This window comes from Ceratotherium simum, chromosome 22 (assembly GCF_057802395.1).
Source record: "Ceratotherium simum simum isolate JZ-2026a chromosome 22, ASM5780239v1, whole genome shotgun sequence".
Taxonomy (NCBI): Eukaryota; Metazoa; Chordata; class Mammalia; order Perissodactyla; family Rhinocerotidae; genus Ceratotherium; species Ceratotherium simum.
In genome coordinates this window covers 17,544,079-17,564,044 of record NC_141921.1, presented here as the reverse complement: position 1 = coordinate 17,564,044, position 19,966 = coordinate 17,544,079, and the positions used below count along the sequence as shown (strand labels likewise).

General features: G+C 57.8%; 1 protein-coding gene across 2 annotated transcripts; it reads right to left on the bottom strand.

Moving 5' to 3' along the window:
- Window positions 1-295: 295 nt before the first annotated feature.
- On the bottom strand, window positions 296-5,895 carry EDN2 (endothelin 2). 2 transcript variants are annotated; one of them, XM_004443124.3, is made up of 5 exons: window positions 5,797-5,895; window positions 5,305-5,461; window positions 3,655-3,777; window positions 2,584-2,682; window positions 296-1,023 (listed from the first exon to the last, which is right to left on the bottom strand). In XM_004443124.3, the coding sequence occupies exons 1-5, from the start codon at window positions 5,849-5,851 to the stop codon at window positions 930-932; spliced, it is 528 nt and encodes a 175-aa protein (XP_004443181.1). In that variant the 5' UTR covers window positions 5,852-5,895; the 3' UTR covers window positions 296-929. The 2 variants fall into 2 exon arrangements, with proteins under 2 accessions (XP_004443181.1, XP_087301922.1); XM_087445796.1 differs by lacking the exon at window positions 2,584-2,682.
- Window positions 5,896-19,966: the final 14,071 nt, after the last annotated feature.

The window sequence follows — 19,966 nt, the reverse complement described above, 5'->3', positions numbered from 1 at the left end:
AAACCTGCTCTTGGGAAAGGCCTTGGCTATCAGTGACTGGCCTGATGGGAACGTGGGTCCTGAAATCCTGGACGTCAAAGCTACAAATGGCTGTCCAGGCACATGATGGGCAGAAGCCCGGGGAGGGTGGGCGAGCAGCCGGAGATGCCTAGCAAAGGCGCAGGGAGCGGGACTCAGGGCTCCAGCAACCTGCCCAGGCCCTTTCCTCCCCCTTCCTGTGTTGCCCTAACTTCCAAGCAGCCCCTTCCTGAGAGGTGCCTCCCACCCCTGCTTCAGCCAAGACAAAATCCCAGAGTGTCATTTCCTTATTTATTACAAACACAAGTTTGCAGGTAAATAATTGAGAGTCTAAAAAAATACACAAAAATAAATAACTGGAATTCTCCAAGTTCTCAGAGCAAATAAGTTATATACAGACAGGTGAAACAGAGCAGGCCCTTTTCACCGGGAGTGTCCCAAGGGTATGAGGGGACAAGGATTCTGGGGAGGGAGAACCGGAGGGCACAGACGGGGACCGGCCAGGACACCAGCCCTTGGGCAGCCCCGTCTGGCCTCCAGGGCTGGGTTAGGCGTGAGCATCCGCTACTGCACATCACTCCTGGTTTGCAGCCGACAGGACTCCTCTCGGGACGCGGCCCCCAGGCGAGCGCACTCCGCCCCTGGTCCCTTTCAGCAGGGCTGTGGGGCCTGAGCCAGTGTGGGAGGCCGCTCCGCAACCTGGGGCTGAGGGCTTTCCCAGGCAGTGCCAGGGCATGAAGCTGCCTCGAGGGCGGCCCCCTTGCCAGGACCGGGGGGCCAGGGCTTGTGCCAATCCCAGCAGATGGGTCTCCTGGCCTAGAAAACAGGTGGAGGGTCCCCCAGGCCTGGGCCGCCCCTCGCCTCCTGTCTCCACACACGCTTCCTTCGCAATGTTCCCCCAGCTCCTGGTGCTATCTCTTCCCCTGCCTGGAGTGTGCAGGCCTGGGCACTCTCGTGGCCTCCTGCTGTCGCCTAGCAAAGCGGATCTTGGCTGCAGAAATGTCCCTGGAATGGAGAAGGGTCAATTTAGCATCTCAGGAGACGTGCACCACGCAAGAGTTCCCTGTGGGAGGCAGCAGTCATAGGGACTGGACCCTTCATCGTGGCTGCCCTGGGGTCAGAGGGTGGCCACAGCTGACCCTGAAAACAATGTCTGCACCTCAAGGACAGGCCAGACCAGGCCCGGAAGCTTCTCTGCCCACAGGGGCTTTGACAACGCTGATGTTTAGCATCAGATGTCACCAGAATGACCTGACGGCCAAGAACCGCCCAGTGTATCTCCCGTGACCTGCTTCCCACGTCCACGTATTCGCTCACGCCATTTCTTCCAGGCCGTTTACCTTCCCCTCACTCAAACTCCACCTACGAAAATCCCCACTCTTCAAGCTCCAGCTCAAGGTGGTCCAACGCAGACAAACATGGGTTCTAGCTGCCCTTTGAACCTGGCTGAGACCTTGGCGGGGACGCTGGCATCATCTGGGTGGCCTTGTCCTGGCTCAAAGCATTCTGGCCTGGGAATTAGGAGGCCGGCTTCAGTTCCCAGCTATTGGAACTTGGGCAAGTGTCTCCACCTCTCTGAGCCCCTTTCTTGATCTGTCAAATGAAAACAGGCCTGACCTGGCGTGAGGAGAAGCACAGGTCAGCACAGCAAGCCCTCTGCCCACCATGCAGTGCCATGCATGCGCAGCCTTATTTTGATTTTTATCCCAAGACAGGTTCTGAGTACACACTGGGTCCTGCCCATCCCACTGCCCTGTCTTCTCCTGTGTTTCTGCCTCCTCACAAAGATGGGAACCCCTCAGGGGCCATGCTGGGCCCCGGCACTGGCCGGTCCCAAGAAGCCAGCAGGGACAGAGGTAGGAATGTCTGACCCCCCAGAGCTCCCGCGGGGCCAGGCCCCGCCTGAGGTGCTTCACGTCTGTCAACTCATGTAACCTCACGACAGCCCCAGAAGACAGACAGCACTGTTGTCCCTGCTTCAAAAATAGGAACTTGAAGCACAGAGAAGTTAAATGACAAGCCCAAGGTCACAAAGCTTGTTTGTGGCAGGCAGTCCTGGCTCAAAAGCTACCCCTTTAGCCTCTCGGCTGCACGGCCAGGTGTGGGGTTTCTGTTCTCAAGTCGGTTTGGTTAGACAGACATTCATGGGAACCTCCTGTGTGCCAAGCCCTGAGCTGAGCCATGCAGAGGCCGCCAGGCAGCAGTCTGGTCTGGGGCACAGGGGTGGGGGCAGGCTGGGGAGTCAGCCCCCCGGACCCCAGCGTGTGGCAGATGCTCGATTCAGACACAACCCGAATGAACACCTGTAGTCCTTCCATAGTCACAAGCCATCAAAGCCTCTAAAGAAGTCCACTTCCAGCCCGGTGGGAACAAAGAGTGTAGTGGTTAAGACCAGAGGTTCTGGAGTCAGCCAAATGCCACCGACTGCTGTGTGACCTTGGGCAAGTGCCTTCACCACTCTGAGCCTCTTGGCTACCCAGTGGGGATCCAGTCCTGTCTTGCATGGAGAACAAGCGGAATGTGCCCAGCCTCTAGGAGGCGCTCGGTCAGGGCAGGCGCCCTCACCTCAGCTGCTGGAGGAGATCTCCTGCAATGGTCCATGTCTCACCAGCCTGGAGCACCTCTGTAGGGACCTCACTGTGTGGGACTGCCACGGCTTCAGCCCTGAATGAACAGCATTGGGGTCCAAGTGAGGCGCTGTTCAGGGACCAAGGACACCTGGCAGCAGGCCCGGCCCAGCCCCCACCCATCTGCCCTCAGGAGCAGATCCATTTCCAGCCCTGTGCACCTGGCATCTTTCCTTTCCCAGGCAGGGTGGGGACCGAGGAAAACTGAGCTACCGGGAATGTGTTCTTAGCCTCAGAAAGAGGCAGCTGGGTGGCCGGCCCTCCCAGAATCCGGCCACCTGCAGCTGAGCACAGCCCTTTGCAGGAGAAACTGAGGCAGGAGTGGAGCCACAGCCTGAGGCTCAGAGGAGGAGTTTCTCCTAGACCATCATGGGAACAGGAGGCTTGGAATTGAGAAGCCAGTTTCTGCTTTCCCTAGATGCTCCAAGTCGGGGAGAGAAGGAACAAAGTCTCCCACCCCTTTTACAGATGGGAAAACTGAGGCCAGAGAGTTAAGAGACTTGGCAAAGGCCCCCAAGCAACTCTGTGACAACCTTGGGATGGTGCCATGGCCTCCCAACTCCAGAGGCTACTTTGCCGCCAAGAAATCTCCAAAGTTCTCTGAGCCTTAGGTCTGAATCCAAAGCCCAGTGGACTTGGTCAGGCAGACCACGGATGAAGGCCCAGTTCTCCCTCTGACTAGCTGTGTGGCCTGACAGGACAAGTCCTGTCCCCTCTCTGGGCCTGAGTGGCCTCAGCTGTCACCTGGGAGAATCCCTCCTGCCCAGGAGTGGGGACGTGATGCTTTCAGAAGCCCCCAGAGCTGGGTAGTGGGAGGGGCTCAGGAGTGACTGGCTCCTCACAGGAAGGGACGCTGCCCACAGACCCAGGACAGCCTCTGGGCCCCTAGGACCCTGCTCCCCGCTGTTAGCCACTCTGCTCCTCTGCTGGTCTCCCATACACCCTGCGTTCCAGGGCAGGTCCAAGCTAGCAGCCACCCCTGGCCCCTGCAGGCTGGGTGCCCACTTACCAGGGCCTTCGATGGCAGAAGGTGGCACAGGTGGGGTCCCTGGCACTGGAGCATTCACAGCGCCTTGGCAGGGAGCGGCGCCGACGTCTTGGCGGGTTTCCCAGGCCGTAAGGAGCTGTCTGTCTGTGGGCGGGCAGCCAGCAAGGTAGTGGTGTAGGGTGGAGAGAGAGAGAGAGGGAGAGGGAGAGGAAGAGAGAATTAAATAAACCACGACCACCATTGTCCATACTGCACACTGAGATGGCCACCCATGCCACCAGGGTGGCAGCGAAAGGTGACCAGCCCCTGACCTCAAGAAATCCCACCGCGGGCTCCTCCCTAGGTTCCAGGTAGCCCTGGACAAGACCCCTTCCCTCTCCCCTCTCTCCTCACCCACACTTCCCTGGCCCTGCTCAGTAAGACCTCCAGCATGGGAAGGAGGGGGTGGAAACTGTGCTCCCTCCCTAAGTCCAGAAACGAAGAGTCCTCCCAGTGCCCCTGCCCTCCAGTCCCAGACAGGAACTCGAGCTGATGGAGCCAGGCTGGTCCCCCTATTCTCAGCTTGCCCTGGAGGAGGGGAGGAAGCGCGTCTCAGAGAAGTAAACACACAGGCTCACAGCTAAGCTGTCCCCACGTGGTCACCACTCACCTGGAGGGGTGACAAATGTGTCTTAGAGCTCTGACTTACAAATGAAGGGTGTGCGTGTGTGTGCATGCATGTGTGTGCACGCACATGTGTGTGAGATCAGAGAGGACTGACTTCGGATCCAGAGTCTGGCCACGGCAGGCCAGGGGCAGGGCAGAGGCCCTGTGGCCGGCTGGACCAGCAGCTCTGGGTGCCAGAGCTAATTTTAGACTATGTGGTTGGAGCTACACTGACTGCAGGTAGAGCGGCACGCAGGGGCTGGCAGGGTCCCGCCCTGAGCGAGGGTTTGGACGCGGATTAGCTCCACACACGCTACGTGCTGGGCTTCTCTTGCCTTTTGCAATTTGGGAAAGGGAAAAAAAACGCACAAACACACAGAGAAACTTCAACTTGAAGTACGCAGTGGCCCGGAGGCAGTGCGGGTGCAGATAGAACAGACAGCACAGGGCCCCCACCCCCGGCTCTGCCGGTGACGCAGGTCAGGGTTCTCCTCTGTCACTTGGGGACAACGGCAGTACCTGCCTCATGGGGAGGACGGGGTGCACAAGATGATAATGCACGAGCAGCGCCTGGCACAGGGCCTGGCACAGTCGAGATATGGGCACTGTCATTCGTCGTGTTATTCTTGGCAGGTCGCACGGAGACAGCATGGCAGAGCGAGTGTGAGCACTGGCGTCCAGGGACCTAGGATGGAGCCTCCATCTACCACTTACTCCTTCCTGTGCGATCTTGGGGAAGGCACCTAACCTCTCTGAGCCTCAGTAGCCCATTCTGGAAAATGGAGCCAACACTTTCTTACCGGGCTGTAGTGAGAATTCTCTTGAGACAGCCCTCTATATTGCTCAGGCAGCCCCCACGTGAGAGTTGAACCAATAACTGGTAACTATTGCCATTAGCCCAATGCTCCCATCTGGAGACCCAGAGAGAGCTGTACTGTGCCAGAGGTTCACAGCATGTCAGTAGCCCCCAACTCCCGCTTCCCGCCCAGGCTCCTAGCAGCCCTCCTGGATCCCAGGGTAGCTCACCCGGGAGTGTTCACCCAGATGATGTCCAGGTGGCAGAAGTAGACGCACTCCTTGTCGAGCCAGGAGCTGCAGGAGCAACGCCGAGATCGCAGGTGGGAGCCTCGGGCACGCGGCGAAGGCGCCGGCTGCTCTGGGGTAGCAGTGGCCTGGCCCTTGCCTGCATGCACAGGAGGGAAGAGAGAGGTGGAGAGGTGGGTCAGGGCGGCTGGCACAGCTGGGATAGGGGGACCTGCTGGGCTCCTCCTCTTGCATAATTGAGGAAGTTGGCACTCTCACTGCTCAGGAGCTCCGGGCCAGCCCAGGAAAGCCCCAGCAGCCCCCGTGGGAAGGGCCAGGGCTGCCCCGTGCCTGCGGCGCCTCTGTCCTTGCAGAGCCCCTGCAGCTGCCGCTGCCGCCGGGCTCCCACCCCTGTAGTCCCCCAGTGGCCCTGGAGGGAGACACCCATGAGCAGACCCGGGAGCTGCTGCAGCAGGCAAGGCCAGGGCAGCTCACCTTCATGCAAGGCCACGAGCAGGGCTAGAGCAACGGAGCACCAGGCGGTGGGCATGGCGACCACAGCGGCGGCAGAGCACACGGAGCGCACAGAGCGCAGGGGCTGGACTGGAACAGGGAGCGCGCCTGTTGCCAGCGTCCTGCTGCCAATCCGAGCCAATAGCTCATTGCCTCGGTGCCCTGGCTGCCTCTTATAATACCAGGCACCGCCCCGCCCCTGGGCGTCCAGCCCTGCCCCACACCGGCGGGCCTGGAGCCAGGGACACCGCCTCCTCCCGGGGCGCCTGGCCCGCCCCAGCCTCCGCAGTGGAGGGGATAGGGGGAGGGCAGAGGAGGGAAGGAAGGGCCCACTTCTCCCTCCCCGCCTGGAGCACCTCCCTGAGTCCTGAGGCTCCCCTGCAGTCCCCAGGGACCCCTCCCAGTCCTGCTGGACTGCCTCAGGTCATCCCAGAAGTGCCCTGAGCCCCTCCTGCACTCTCCGAGACTGTTCCACAGGTTTGCCCAGAGCTCAGAGTTTGGAGGGGGAGTTCCCATGAGCAAAACCCTCCCTCTCCTTGGAGGAGACCCCACCGTCCTGCTTGCCTACTGTAACCAGGCTGAGGATGCCCCTTCTACTGTGAGGGAGGTGAAAGGCCTGTTTAAGGCTATGTGGCATCCAGCAAGTCAGCTCCCTCTCTGGGCCTGCTTCCCTCAGTGAAGGACACAGTTCACCCCTGACCTCTGACCAGCCTGGAGCTGCCTCATCTCTACCTTACCCAGGAAGTTGCTCTCTTCCCTCCCTCCCCGCTTCCCCCTTGGAGGCCTGGGGATAGGAATTCTGGTTTCTTCTAGAACCTATTCAGCTGTGCAGCCCTGGCCAAGGATATCCCTTCTGGGCCTCAGTTTCCTTGTTTGCGAAACAAAGCCAAAATGGGAGGTTCTTAATCTGTTTGGCTCACAGGCTCCCTTGACACTAAGAAGGGAGCTTCATAGCCCTGTCCAGAAAGATGCCCCTGTGGGCACACATACAAAGCACGCCTTGGAAGGTCTCCCATGTTGGACATGACAGGATGTCTCGGCTCACCTTAGTGGCTACTTTCTGCAAACAAGGCAAGGTGTTTGGGGGTCCTCCCTGGGGGCTAGCAATCTGCTCCTGCCCCTCTGCTGGCTCAGAAACCGGGCCTTCCTGGAGATAAGAATAAGGATGCTCTGGTGCTGAGCCGAGCAGCTCCTGGAACTGGCAGTGGCCCTCTGTTCCTACCCAGGCCTGGCTCAGAGTCCACCTCCTGGGTCGTCTTCTCAGAGACCCTGTCTCCAGGCAGGACAGGAAAGGCCCTCTCATTTCTCAGAACTCCCAGCCTGCCTGACTCATGACCTTGGGCTTATCTCCCCAGTAATCTTGAGGTCCAGAACTCCAGAGAAGGCAGGGCCTGGAGCCTGCCTGGCGCACAGTAGGAGCCCTCTGAGTGAGTGCTCTCTGAGGGAGGGGGGAATGAATGAATATAGATGCCTGGCTTTAGACTGTGGAAATTAGGTGCTCAGGAACCCAGGCTGCCCAATTTTTGGTTCTTGTGTTCAGCAGTTCTTTTGTCATTAGACATTTATGAAGGGGGAAAGAGATGACCACAAAGAAACAGGCAATTTTGCTTCTTCCTAGGGCACGTCCAGAGCATGCATGTGTGTGTGGATGTGTGTGCGATCCTGGGAAAACAAGGCAGAACCAAAGGAGGGAGATGCCTGTCACTGTTCTCTTCCTTCTCCCAGGCTGGGTCATGCGGCAGTGGAAGCAGGAACAAACATTTCTGAGCACCTACTGTGTGCTCAGAGCACTTTCAGCTCCTCTCTATCACAGCCCCGGGAGACAGGTGGTAGCATCTGGGTATCTGCCCTACTACTGCCCAGGAGAAAGTTGAAACTCAGAGAGGAGCCCAGCCTGGCCAAGGTCACACAGCTGGTCATGCGGAGCTGGCTTTGGAACCCAGATCTTGGTTTCTCCAGCAAAGCACAGTGACTCCCTGTGCAGTGCTCCCTGCCCCCTGCACGGCACCTCTCTAAGAATTTAAAAGAGTATTTCTGGAATGAGGTGAGCGATACTCCCAGTCATTTCTGTTAACCTCCAAGAGAATATAAATACGGAATTAAGCAGGGCCAAGGTGGAGGTAGGGGTGGAGAGAGAATTCAAGCTACTGAAGCGTGAAGAGAAGAAAGAAGAAAAAGCAGGTCAGCGGGAGGAGGAGGGGCTCAGGGAGGAGAGGCAAACAAACAGCGAGGCAGATAGCCACAGGCAGGGAGAGACGGAGCACGGAGCACAAGGAAGCAGAGTGTAGTGAGAAAGAGAGAACTCGCGCTTGAGAAAGTCGAAGAGAAAGACCACGGGGAGCAAGAACGAAGGAGCTAACGTGTCTAATCTTTACACAAATGCAAGGTGCCCGCTCGGGACAATAGGGAACCAGAGGCTCCGAGTCTGGAAACATGATAGGAGAATTAAATGGACCAGGAGACAGGATCCCTCCGTGGCGTGAAAGGAGGATGTCGACAGGGCAGGGCCACCACCCGGCCCCGCAGGGTCAGCGCAAGGAACTGTGCCCACTCCGGTTTCCCTCCTTCCCTGCCCTCGGCTCGAGCTGGGCAAACAGGGCTCCTGTGAAATGGAGAGGCCTGGCTGGGGAACCTGAGCGAGCCCAGGTCTTAGGGGGTGAAAGCATTCCGGGAACAGCGCTACCCCACTGGCAAGAGTTGGGTTCCAGGTAGAGAAAATTACGCCGAGCTAAAAATAGCCAGCCCCAGACCCCTAGGGCTCTTAGCCTGGGCCCTGACAGTCACCTCTGCCCCTCCTGGCTGGCCTGGCTGCGTGGCCCCCCAACCCCACTGCTCTGGCCCCCACCAACTGCCCCAGCCAGCTGCCCTGCTGCACTGCCTCAGCCTGACTCGGCCCTGCTACCTGCCTGGGCTGGTAAAGGCTGCAGGTAGAGGGGCAGGAATTCATTGAAGGTCACCCTGTCGGGATTTGGAAGGAATTATTTTGCACACAAATGCTTGGCACCAAGCCCAATCCAAGAAGGAGAGATTTGTGGGGAGGGCAGGCTGGCAGAAGAGGGCAGTTGAGGTGTATTTCTGGGTGAGATGCTGTGCTAAAAACTACCTCTAGAAATCGTCTCCAGTCTCCACTCCTGTCCGCTGGATGTGATAACTGAGGTCCAAGAGGAGGGGCAACTTGCTCAAGACAGTGACGGGGCCAGACATGTTCTCTTGGTTACTAATTCAGTTCCACCCTTTCCTGTACACCAGTGAAGCTCCCAGGGGTCCAAGCTGAGCCCAAGCCTCTGGGTCTGTTTGGCAAGGGCTGCCAGGAAGGATCCCACTGGCAGGAAGGCCAGGGCACTGGGACAAGGCTAGGTCATCTTCCTGTGCACCCCAAAGCTCCCTCTATATCTCCTGCACTAAGTAAATATGGTCCCATCGAGCAGCTGTTCAGCAGCCATGGATACTGTGTGGGATGAAGGATGCACAGGAGTGAGGATGAAATGCCCTGGGGATGTTGTCTGGTAGGGCAGGCATGGGCTGCAACAGGTGCCTGGTGTTGTTGCAGGAGCAATGAGCTTTGGTCCCAGCTCTGCTATTCCTACTGTGTGGCCTTGGACAAGTCCTGTCCCTTCTGGCTTCCCTGGAAAGCTTTTCTGCCTTCCTGCTGACCGCGAAGGGTGCTCTCAGTTCCCCAAATGTAACCTCTGCAGACTCTGACTGCATCGCTCTTGCTCCCAGCTTGGGACCCTCTGCTCTGCCACCTCTGCAAAACCAGTCACTTCCCCCTTGCCACCTGGCCCCACCAGGTTTCAGGAAGTTCTGTTTGCAGCCCCAATGGAAAGGACGCAGTGTCTTGATTGCCAGCACACACCATGCAGGCGACTTAGCAGAGCGAGCAGCTGGGAAGATGGGGCTGGCCAGGGGGAGATGTCTGGAGCCCCAGGGAATGGGGGCTGGGGAGGGTTTGGCCCTGAAGCCGCCTGGGTTGAGGATCTAGGGACTCAGGGGGTTCAGACATTCCCATCACCGTTTGTCCCCAAGTGATGTCTCCGAGGCTGCAGCTCAGGGCTGCCGCTACTCGGGCCTGGGGCCACTCGGCCTCAGGGCCTCTTTCTGGTGGGTGGTCTGGGCCTCCTGCCATGGGCCACAGCTCACCCTGAGCCAGCAGGGCCTGCCACCGCCCACGCCACTGTCTACATGCTGAGTCTCCACGAGGGCAGCCTCAGCCTATGGGACCAGCTCCTCTGGTCTCCACGGCTTCCCTCAGAGGACACCCTTTGTTAGGTCTCCTCCCTCCAGCTCGGCCCATTGGGGAAGATTTATATCTCCCACGTCAGCTGTACTTGTAAAGGAATAACTCATGTGCCCTGTTTGTTTTTAATCTAAGGATAATCAGAACAGGGTCAGCAAGGCCCACAGAACTGCTGGAATTTCAGCCGAAAGCAGATATTGTTCAGTCAAGGCGCCCTTGTCAAGAGGCCACGTGAGTCCTGCTGGCCAGGGACCCAGCATCCAGGATGGAAATCTCTGGACTCAAAGTTTTTGAGTTACCTCCAAAGTGCTAAGGGCCCAGTTCCCCACTTAGCCTCTTAAGGGTGTGGGGTAAACATGCATTTAGTGAGGATTTAATATATCCCAAGTGCTGTGCTAAGGGATTTACATACATTACCTCCACTAACTGTCACAACATACCTAAGGGGTGGGTACTGTAATTAGTCTCTATCTTATAAACGAGGAAACTGAGGCTCATGACTTGCCCAATGTCAGACAGCTAGAAAGTGGCAGAGCCAAGATTGGAAAGCAGATCTGTGTAACCTCAAAGCACTAATCCTGAGCCCTGAGTACCCTCAATGTGCTTTTCCAGCTCCCCAGCCTTTGGGGAGCCCTCCTGCAGCAACTCCTTTCCAGGGGTCACCTCTCTGCTCTTACCACGCAGAGAGCCCTATACAGGTGGGGCAAGTGGGGAGCCCAGGAGCAGAGGTAGCCTCCGGCCTTCACCCATGGGGTGGGTGAGGGGGGCTCACTCCCACAGCAAGAACACAGCATGTAGCCCATGCCTACAAGGCCAGTGGCTAGGGCTGGTCACAGCCATTAGGTAGCCATGGGCAGTCCATTCCTAATTCACAGGATCCCACAATGGATCTGGGAGGCAGGCTGGGCTCCTGATTCTCACTTTAAAGATGAGGTCTTTCCAGATAAGATTCTCATTTTACATAAGGAAGTGACTTACTCAGGGTCACACAATGAACAAGAGGCAGGGCTGGAACTTTTCCCCTTCTATTCATCTGCTATGGGACCAACAGCCTATGTCACATTTATCCCATGATCCTCCCATCTATCCACCTACCTACCTGTCTATCCATCTGTCCATCGTCCATCCATCCATCCATCCATCCATCCAACCATCCATCCAGCAATTCAACCTCCTGTGTTCACATCCATCTATCCATCCACCCATCTATCCATCCATCCTTCCTTCTATCTATCTATCCATCTATTCATCCATTATCTAACCTTTTATCCATCCTTCCATCCATACGTCTACATAACCAGTCTCCCATGCATCCATCCTCCTTCACGACAGATATGTTAGAGAGATTAGAAGAGTCAAAGCTTGAAGAGCTTTGAATGGCATATTACACTTGTCCTGGAAACATCTGGTTATTTCCTGGGGAGAAGTGTGTCTCGCCACTGAGAGGGATGAACACATTGAGCCACGGTCTTCTCTGAAATCCCTACCCTAGGGCCTAGCACAGGCCGGAGCACATGGTCTGTGCCCAATGCTGGAGTGAAATGGATTGCACAAGATGGCTTTGTCTCATCAGACATAGCCTGTCTTTGCATAGATAGCCCTCCTGATGAGGGAGGTTTAGGCCCCTTTTCTTGCCTGATACCATCTTTAAAATGCTCTAATCATGAAGACTTGACATAATCATTAAGAAAAAAATCACATAGGTAGCCAGAGAGGGAAGGACCCTCGGCCTCTACCTAGATGAGGAAACCAAAGTCCAGGAAGGAGGAAGAGCCCACCACAGGTCACCCTGCCTGGCCTGGATCCTAGAAACCCAGAATGCCTGGACGCTTTCCTCTCTGAGGCCCCTACACTTGGAGAGGCTGGAACCCCAGCATTCTCCTCCATCCCACCACCACCACCAGCCAAGACACGCAGCTGGTCATTTTTCAGAGTCACACCCACTGTGTTGCCCAGAACCCATGTTTTCCAAGGCGCACCCAGCTCCCCACCAGGAGGCCGTCTTTCCCCTCTGGGAAGAGGTGAGCCACCAGGAGGCCGGGCCATGCAGAAGTACAGTACTTCATTCTAGAATTAAACGTCAGCTAAAAATAAGTGCCTGGTGCCTATATCATCAGGGTAACTTGGTGCCCAGCAGGCAGGCAAAGCCGGGGTTCCCGCTGTGGTTCCAGGCCGACATTCCTGAGCAGAGACATGCCTGGGAAACCTCCTGGCCTAAAAGCCTTGGCCTTCCCGCCCAGCGCCTGGGAATCCTGAGCCGTGAATGACCCAGGAGGGGCACAGCTGGGCTCTGGCAGGCAGGAGGGTGGTCAGGAGCTGAAGCTGCTGCCCGAGGCTGGCTGGGGGTGTGGGGGTGAGTCAGGGGCCAGCCCACTCTGGAACCTTTGACGGATCTGGCCGCCAGCTTCAAAGCCCTGTGACTCAGGCTCACATCCCCTCATCCCCCATGGACAAGTGCCCAGCACTGTGTCAGACCAGAGGTGGTGCAGGGCAGGGCTTGGCCAGTCTAGGGAATGGTTCTGTTGCTCAGGAGCCATGTGACCAAGGGCACACGACAATTTAACCCTTCTGAGTGTCAGAGGCCACATCCATCAAAGGCGTCTAAAAAGAAAAATCCCAACTCACAGCTGCTGGAAGGTTTTGTGGCAGAGCCAATGGAAGGCTTGGCCCATCGCCTGGCATAGGAGAGCTCTGTTGGCTAGCCTTTGTCTTCGCTTACTCACCCTGGGCTGCGGGGTGGGTATGGGCCTCTCCATGTGGACATGCTCCTGGAAAGGAGTGGTATATGTGTATGTGTGGGGGGGGTGGTACTAGAAATTCTGCCACCTGCATGCCATGTGCCAGGTCCCCCATGTGTGGCCCCTCCACTGCTCTGGGTACCGTAGCCTTTCCAGGGCACACGGCCACCCTGGCTTGCCCCTCTCACCCACATTTGCTTTGGCACAACACGCAATGCCACACCAGACAAAAAGTATGTGGAGATTTGGGCCAAAGCTGCCTTCCTATGACAACCAGGCTTCAGCTGGAAGTCTGCAGCCGGGACCCGGCCCGGCCTCGGGGTGTAGCGTCTGGCCAAGCCCAAATACGCTCCCTGACATTGGGCCTGCTTGGGGTCTGACCCTGAGCTATCTCTCCTTCCTTAAGCCACCAGTGCTGATCTAAATGCCCAAGGCTTTGGCCCACCAGACCACACGGCTTGCCATTCCCTGGATACACTGCAGACTTTGCCTCCATGCCTCTGTGCAAGCTGGGGCCTCCTAGCCTCCTTCCATTCTTACTTGATTTATTCTGCCCATCCTTCAAGGCCCATCACAAATGGTACCTCCCCCAGGAAGCCTTCCTAACTCCATCTAAAACATGAGATCTAACCCTCCTCTGAACATCCAGATGGTTCTCATTTACAGCCACCTCTGGCTAGGCCTGATCTTGTGTCTCCGAGGGCAGGCAGGTGGCTAAGGGCTCTGATTCTGGTGGCAGGCTGAGCCAGGTTTGTATCCGAGGCCCACTTCTCATTACATGTGCCCCCTCCTCCTTCTTTGAGCCCATTTCCTCATCTATAAAATGGGCATAATCATGGTAACATGGCTGTGGTTAGGATTAAACGAGAAAGAGCACTGTCAGTGGTAGCCACTACTATTACTTATGACAGATAATTACAGACCCCCACCACATTATTGCTCTCACTTAAGCCTTACAGCATAAGCCTTCAAGGTATGTCTGTGCATCCATTTTCAGATGAGCCTTCAGACTCTGAGAGGTTGGATGTCTTGACCTGTAATGGTCGAGGTTCAAACCCAGGTCTGTCATACCCCAGGGTCAGTGCTATTTCTACTCCAGCTGCCCTTCTTTCCCCATGTGACCTCCCCTAGCCTCTGTCCCCTCGTCCAGATCATATGCTCAGCAAATACCTGTTGACTTGGAAATGGTGAAGTCAGAGTTTTTTCTTGGGTCCGCTCTTCCTCTACTGGCCCAGCCCAGCCTCACGGGGTCCCTGCAGCCCAGGGAGCTGCCTCTGGAGCATCGTGGGGTGAGATAAAGACAACACGGGCTGAGGCAGCACAGCCTGGCGGTTCCTGTGGTACGCTCCGAGGAAAACACTGGCAGCAGGTGGGACTCTGTTGCCAAATGAGTTTGGGAAACTGGGTTTCCAGTGGGGCTTCTAAGAGCCTCCAGTGAGCAGAAGAGCTTGGTGAGTCTCCCAGAGGGCCATCTCTGAGACTGGGAGGTGAGGGGGTCCTGATTCCAGGGAGGCAGCTCCCAGGCCGGGAAGAGGGGGACATGGAGTTACAGGCTTGGGTTCAGCTGCCAGCTGGGTGGCTGCAGGCAAGTGCCTTCTGCTGCCTGAGCATCAGTTTTGTCCTCCGTGAAACGAGGCGGCTCTGTGGCGCCTGGGAGACCAGGAAATGTGAGGCTGTCTGCACCCAGACAGACCTCTTCCCAGAGCCTTCTGGACCCACCTAGGGAAGTTTAGTGCCCAGCCTGCAGAAGGTACCCTGGAGCTTCAGTCCCCAGGGAGCCCTTCACTGATGCTACTCCATCATCAAAAGAAGAGCCAGACCATCTCCTCTCCATCTCCCCTTCATTTCTTGAAACCATCCTGGGCTTACTATGTGCCTGGCACTCTAAGAATTAATCATAGCCACCATTTAGCCATGTAAACATTTACCCACGTCTGGTGCCAGCTGCCAGACTCTGCACAAACACTTGACATCTGTTGTCACATATAATCACCACAGCAGGAGGGCATTCTGCTTACTATTCTCACTTTAAAATCTAGGGGCCTGAGGCTGAGAGATGTGAAGTGGCTTGTGCAAGGTCACACAGCCATTTGAATCCAGATCTGCCTGCCTCATAGCCTGCGTTCTTAAGCACGATCCTGGCATATGTGATCTCAGATAGAATCCTTACGGATGCAGCTTATGATTACCCTCCTTTTTCAGATGAGGAACCTGAGGTATTTTGTCTGAGGTCACCCATGCAGCCAGCAAGGAGCTGGGATTTGAACCCAGGTCAGGCTGAACACTTGGCCTGAGCTCTCAACCACCTCAATTCTGGACTTTCCTGTCAGGGCCAAGAGTCCCCAAAAGCAGGTCATGGGTCTGAGTCTGAGGGCAGCAGGAAAGGTCCCCCATCGCTCAGCCTGGCTCCCAGACTGTGAGCCACAGAAACTCTGGGCGCTCAAGGAGAGGAGGAAGCTGTTTACGTAGTGAGCAGTGTGCGGGGTGAGGTGAGCCGTGACTCAGGGTGGGGGCAGCCCCGGCCAGGCCATCACCGGGGTCCCCGGGAGGAGGAGGTTGGGCAAAGCCCGGCTGAGTCACAGCAGCGAGATGGGACAGGGAGCTAGGAGGACCCAGTGACCTCACGCTTTCCTCTGAGCCTCAGGCCCAGGCGGGCCTGGGGGGCCTACCCTGTCAGGTTAGGCACACCCCTTCTTTGGCCATCCATAGTCAGGGGGTGTCTGTGACACCAGAGGGTCTCCCTGCAGGTTCCCTGAGGCCTGGTGTTGTTAGAACCCTGACGCCCTGCCAGCTGGTATAGGGCACAGAACAGGGGCATAGGGGACAGAATCTTGCTCTACCTCTGATACTTTGTGACCTAGGCCAAGCAATTGCAGCTCTCTGACCTTTGACTTCCTCCTCTGTCCTACGGATTCATGTGAGGATCTCATTAGCTGGTGACTCTTGTCCAAGCCCTGACATAGCTGATGTCCTGGGGGCGGGGAGGGAGGGAGGCAGCCATCACCAGCCAGGAGCCCCCAAGAGAACAGAGGGCTATAGCAGACAGGCCCTAACTACCATGGTTGCGGATCCACATTCCAGTGTCCTGGCTCTTGGCTGTGTGGCCTGGGGTGAGGGCCTTCTGGTCTTTGGGACTCAGTTTCCCCATGTGTCAAATAAAAATAATAACCGCAAACTCTCAGGAGGATGATGTCATGGGGTTCCTGAGAACACCCACCACCACCTTGGGCCAGATTTTGGGGAGGAAAAGACTAGGACCCATTCCTCCAGGGCCCAGAAGCAGTGGAAGAGTCCCCCCAAATTCCTGCCCAGAAGACACGCCTGGGACCCTTGTGAGGCCACTGCCTACTCCCCACCCAGCACTCCCCAAGGCTGGTCCAGAGAGGGTGAGGGTTGCCAAGGTCATACAGCAGCCAGCCTAATGGATCCGCCACCCAAGGGGAAGGGGCCTTATCTCCCCAGATAAGGCTCCTGAATGGGCCTGGAAGGCCTTGTGGCCTCCGATTTTGGTGAATCCTGGGGGTGGCTGGGGAGGGCCAGAGCTGGGCTGGCTCAGGCTGACCACAGAGCAACCACTTCTCCCAGCGCCTCCTCAGCCTGAGTCAGCCAGGGGCTGCGGCTGCTTCTGAGTTCATCGCCTGCCTGCCCGCCTGCCACCCAGCCTTGGAACCCAGGCCTCAGGCACAAGGTGGGTCTATAATACTGACCTGGTGCTAATGACAGCTGTGTGGGGACCTGTGCCCATGTGCCAAGTATTCTCTCTGCCTTCATTCATTTGTTCCTCCAAACAGGCCTGGGAAGCAGGCAGGGCAGCCCCTGGGAGTGAGTTTCAGAGAGCCTGCATAAGCTGCCCAAGGACACACAGCCAGGAGCAAAAGAGAAGGGTCTTCAGGCCCCAAGGTCATGTCCTCTGCCATCATGCAGCAAACATGCTATGCCTGCTCTGTGTCAGACCTGTGGCTGGGTCTGTGGATCTGTGGGCCAGCTAGGATTTGGGGAAAGGGGCCCCAAAGGCACTGGTATTTGCCTGGGATAGGGACCTGGGAGTGTGAAGGGCCTGTGATGAAGGCTCTGGACCTAAGGACCAATGTGTGCTCTGTGTTGGCTGAGAGGGAAGGATAGACAAGTTGCTGTAGGACCCCAGAGGAGTGAGTGCCCATTTCTGCCTGGAGTGTCAGGAGGGCTTTCCAGCAGAACAGACATCTGAGGGAAGTCGTGCAGGTGGAGAAAGGCAGAGGGAACAGCTTAGGTAGAGGCTGGTAGGGCTGAAAGAGCATGCACATCCTAGGACCTGAGTGAACAGGGTGAGGGACTCACTGATGAGGGAGGAGCTTGGAGGCTAGACCACAGGCCCCATGACCAGCTGGGCACTGACCTTTCCCTGAGGTCCAAGTGGAGTCAGCTGGCATCTGTGCTGTGGAGGCCCAGGCCGGGTTAGTGGGGGGGACTTCCTTCCAGGGCCTTCTCTGGGCTCTCAGACAAGTCCCAGGTTGGTGACACCACAGCCTGGGGAAGAGATGCCCAGTCTGTCTCGGCACCTGAGAGGAAGGCCACCTACTGGCCACTTCCTGCAAACTCAGGGCAGACCTCTGACCTCCACACCCCACGGCTCCAAAGAGCTCCACCTTTTCTGAGACCAGGTTGCAATGGGGAAAGAGGCCAGGTTGGCAGAGGGATCATGGCGGGGACCCTCCCTCTGCCTCATTTTCCCAAGGAGGGCAGGCAGCTCAAAGCTCCCCAGCCTCCTGGCTGCCCTAAGGAGGCCCATCCCAGCGTGGCCCAGCCTGGCTGGTGATCCTGGCTGAGCTCGACTGCGCTCTGTACTTTAGTGTTGGCCGAGATGACCACGTGGCGCGGAGGGGAAGGAAGGTTTGTTGAACCACATCTGCCTTTTCCTCTTCCTTCCACCAGTCATACTTGGAATCTCACTTGTAATTTCCCCGGCAACCCCCGGAGGGCGCCCTGCCACGGTCGGCCATTGCATAGGTGAGGGAATGGAGACGGAGAGAGGTGAAGCAGGGACCGGTCTCGACCACCGAGGGGCCGCGGAGCTGGGAGGACGCCACTGTGCGCCAGACGCTGCCTTGTGCGCTTGGGCACATAGGGGACGCGTGCAGATTCTGGAACCTTACAACCGGGGTCACAGCCCAGCTCTGCAGCTCGCCAGTGTGTGACCTCAAACAGACCAGTGTCCGTGTCTCAGGTTCCCTATCTGTAAAATGGTGACAATAATAGGACCTTCCTCATAGGGCTGGTGTAAGAATTAGGTGAGATAACTCAGACCAAGTGCTTACAACTGTGCCTGGCACATCCCCACTTGGCAGATGGGGAAACTGAGGCTCAGAGACAAGCAGTGCCCACGAGCAGGGATTCACGCCCCCGCCCACCACCTGCGTCCTGCTCACCCTCCCACCCCACGCGGTGGCCCCGCGGCCTGACACTCCCGGCCCTCGCGGGGCCGGCGGGGGCCACCACTGTCTCTCCTTCTCATGCCTGTTTTGGGCAATCCTTTGGCTGGGGGCCGAGCGCGAAGCAGCCGCGGCGAGCATGCGGCGGGTGAGCGAGCGGAGGCCCGGCTGGCGGCCGTACTTGGCCCGCCCTCGCCTCCCGACCAATTTTGGGCAAAGCGGTGGCGCGCTACGTGCCGGCCGTGAGTCAGCGCGCAGGAATGCGCAGGACGCTTTGTTCCCCGCGCCGCGGATGAACGTGCTGGGACCGGGGCGCGGCTGGCCTGACATCAGTGCTGCGGCAGCGCGGCCACGTGCGCCCCCGCGGCGGGCCCGGGACCCAGGTCTCAGGTCCCCCTCTGGGGACTCCAGGAGACCTCGGGAGGCCCGGCCCCCTCCCCAGGCCTCAGCGGCTCTGCCCCTAAATGGCTCTAGCAGCCCAAGACCCCTGCGCGGGTCACAGGGGAACAACGGCTGCCCAGGAGGAGCAAGGCAGCTGCTCTGGAAGGGCCGGGAGGTGGAACCCAGAGGTCGCACAGCCATAGCAAGACCCTGGGGCTGCCGTGGGGTTGCTGTTTGGGGCCCTGGGGCCCCGCCTCCACATCGAGGCTGGCGTGGGAGAAAGAGGCAGGGCCTGAGTCCTTCAAGCACTGCCACCAGCTTGCTGTGTGTGTCCCCCAAGTCAATCCCCCTCTCTGGGCTTGGGTCTGTCCAGCTGACAAGTGGGGTGACACTGGCTGTCTTGCTCTTCCCCAGAGTCCTGTGCTGGGTAATGAGGTCTCAAGCATGGCAGTGCCTTGGAAAGGAGTGCAGGAGCCTTGAGAAGTCTTTGGAAATGGCAGATGGCCAAGGCGAGGTCTTTTGTGTGCCAGGCTATGCTATGCCATCTAATGGTCAGAACAACCCTGGGGAGGGGGGTGGGCATTGCTGCTTGTGGAAACTGAGGCTCAGAGAGGTGAAGTCCTCCACCCCAGGCCACACTCTAGTACCAGCAGAGTGGGTGGGAACCCAGGGCAGTGTGACTGGGCCCCCCTTTTTCCTGAAGGGTGTGGTTCCTCCTCCTGGGCTGGAGGGGCAGGCTGGGCACCCCCAGCTGCGGGGTGCTGCTGACGTGGCCAGCCCTGGCCAGCCCTGGCCAGCCCTGAGGCTTCACTTCAGGCTGTCCTCAGAAGGAGCAGCGGTGGCTGGAGTCAGAATCCCTCCTACCGTGGGTGGCCTTGGGCAGATCACTTGCCCCCTGGGTCCTCCCATGACTGCACTGTCATGTTCCCACTCTAGCTTCCCCAGGGACTAAACGGCCAAGTCTGTGCATAGAACCTGCAGGGGGCACGCAGGGTGGCCAAAGGGTCTCAGGACACTCCTCTGGATGGGAATTTTTTCCTGTGCTCTCTCCCTGCCCTCTTCCCTCATCCACAAGGTCCCAGACACCAGGCCACAGTGCCCCTCAGTCCCACTCAGCACACAGACGGGGCTGGAGCACGGGGGTCCCAGTTGGTCTGGGACCTTTCATAGGAGACCACCAGCATCAGCCCTGGCCTCAGGAACTCTGCAGTTGGGCAGATCCTCATTGGGGTCCTTGCTAGCCCTCCCCCTGCTCAGTCTATTCTGGAACTCTGGCTTCTGTCCCTCCGAGACTGTAAGTAAGTTCTATCCCACGATGACCTCCCCCCACCCCAGGGCTGACCTTGCGGAGGCCATATTCCCACTTTGGTGCCTGTCCTCTCTTGGCA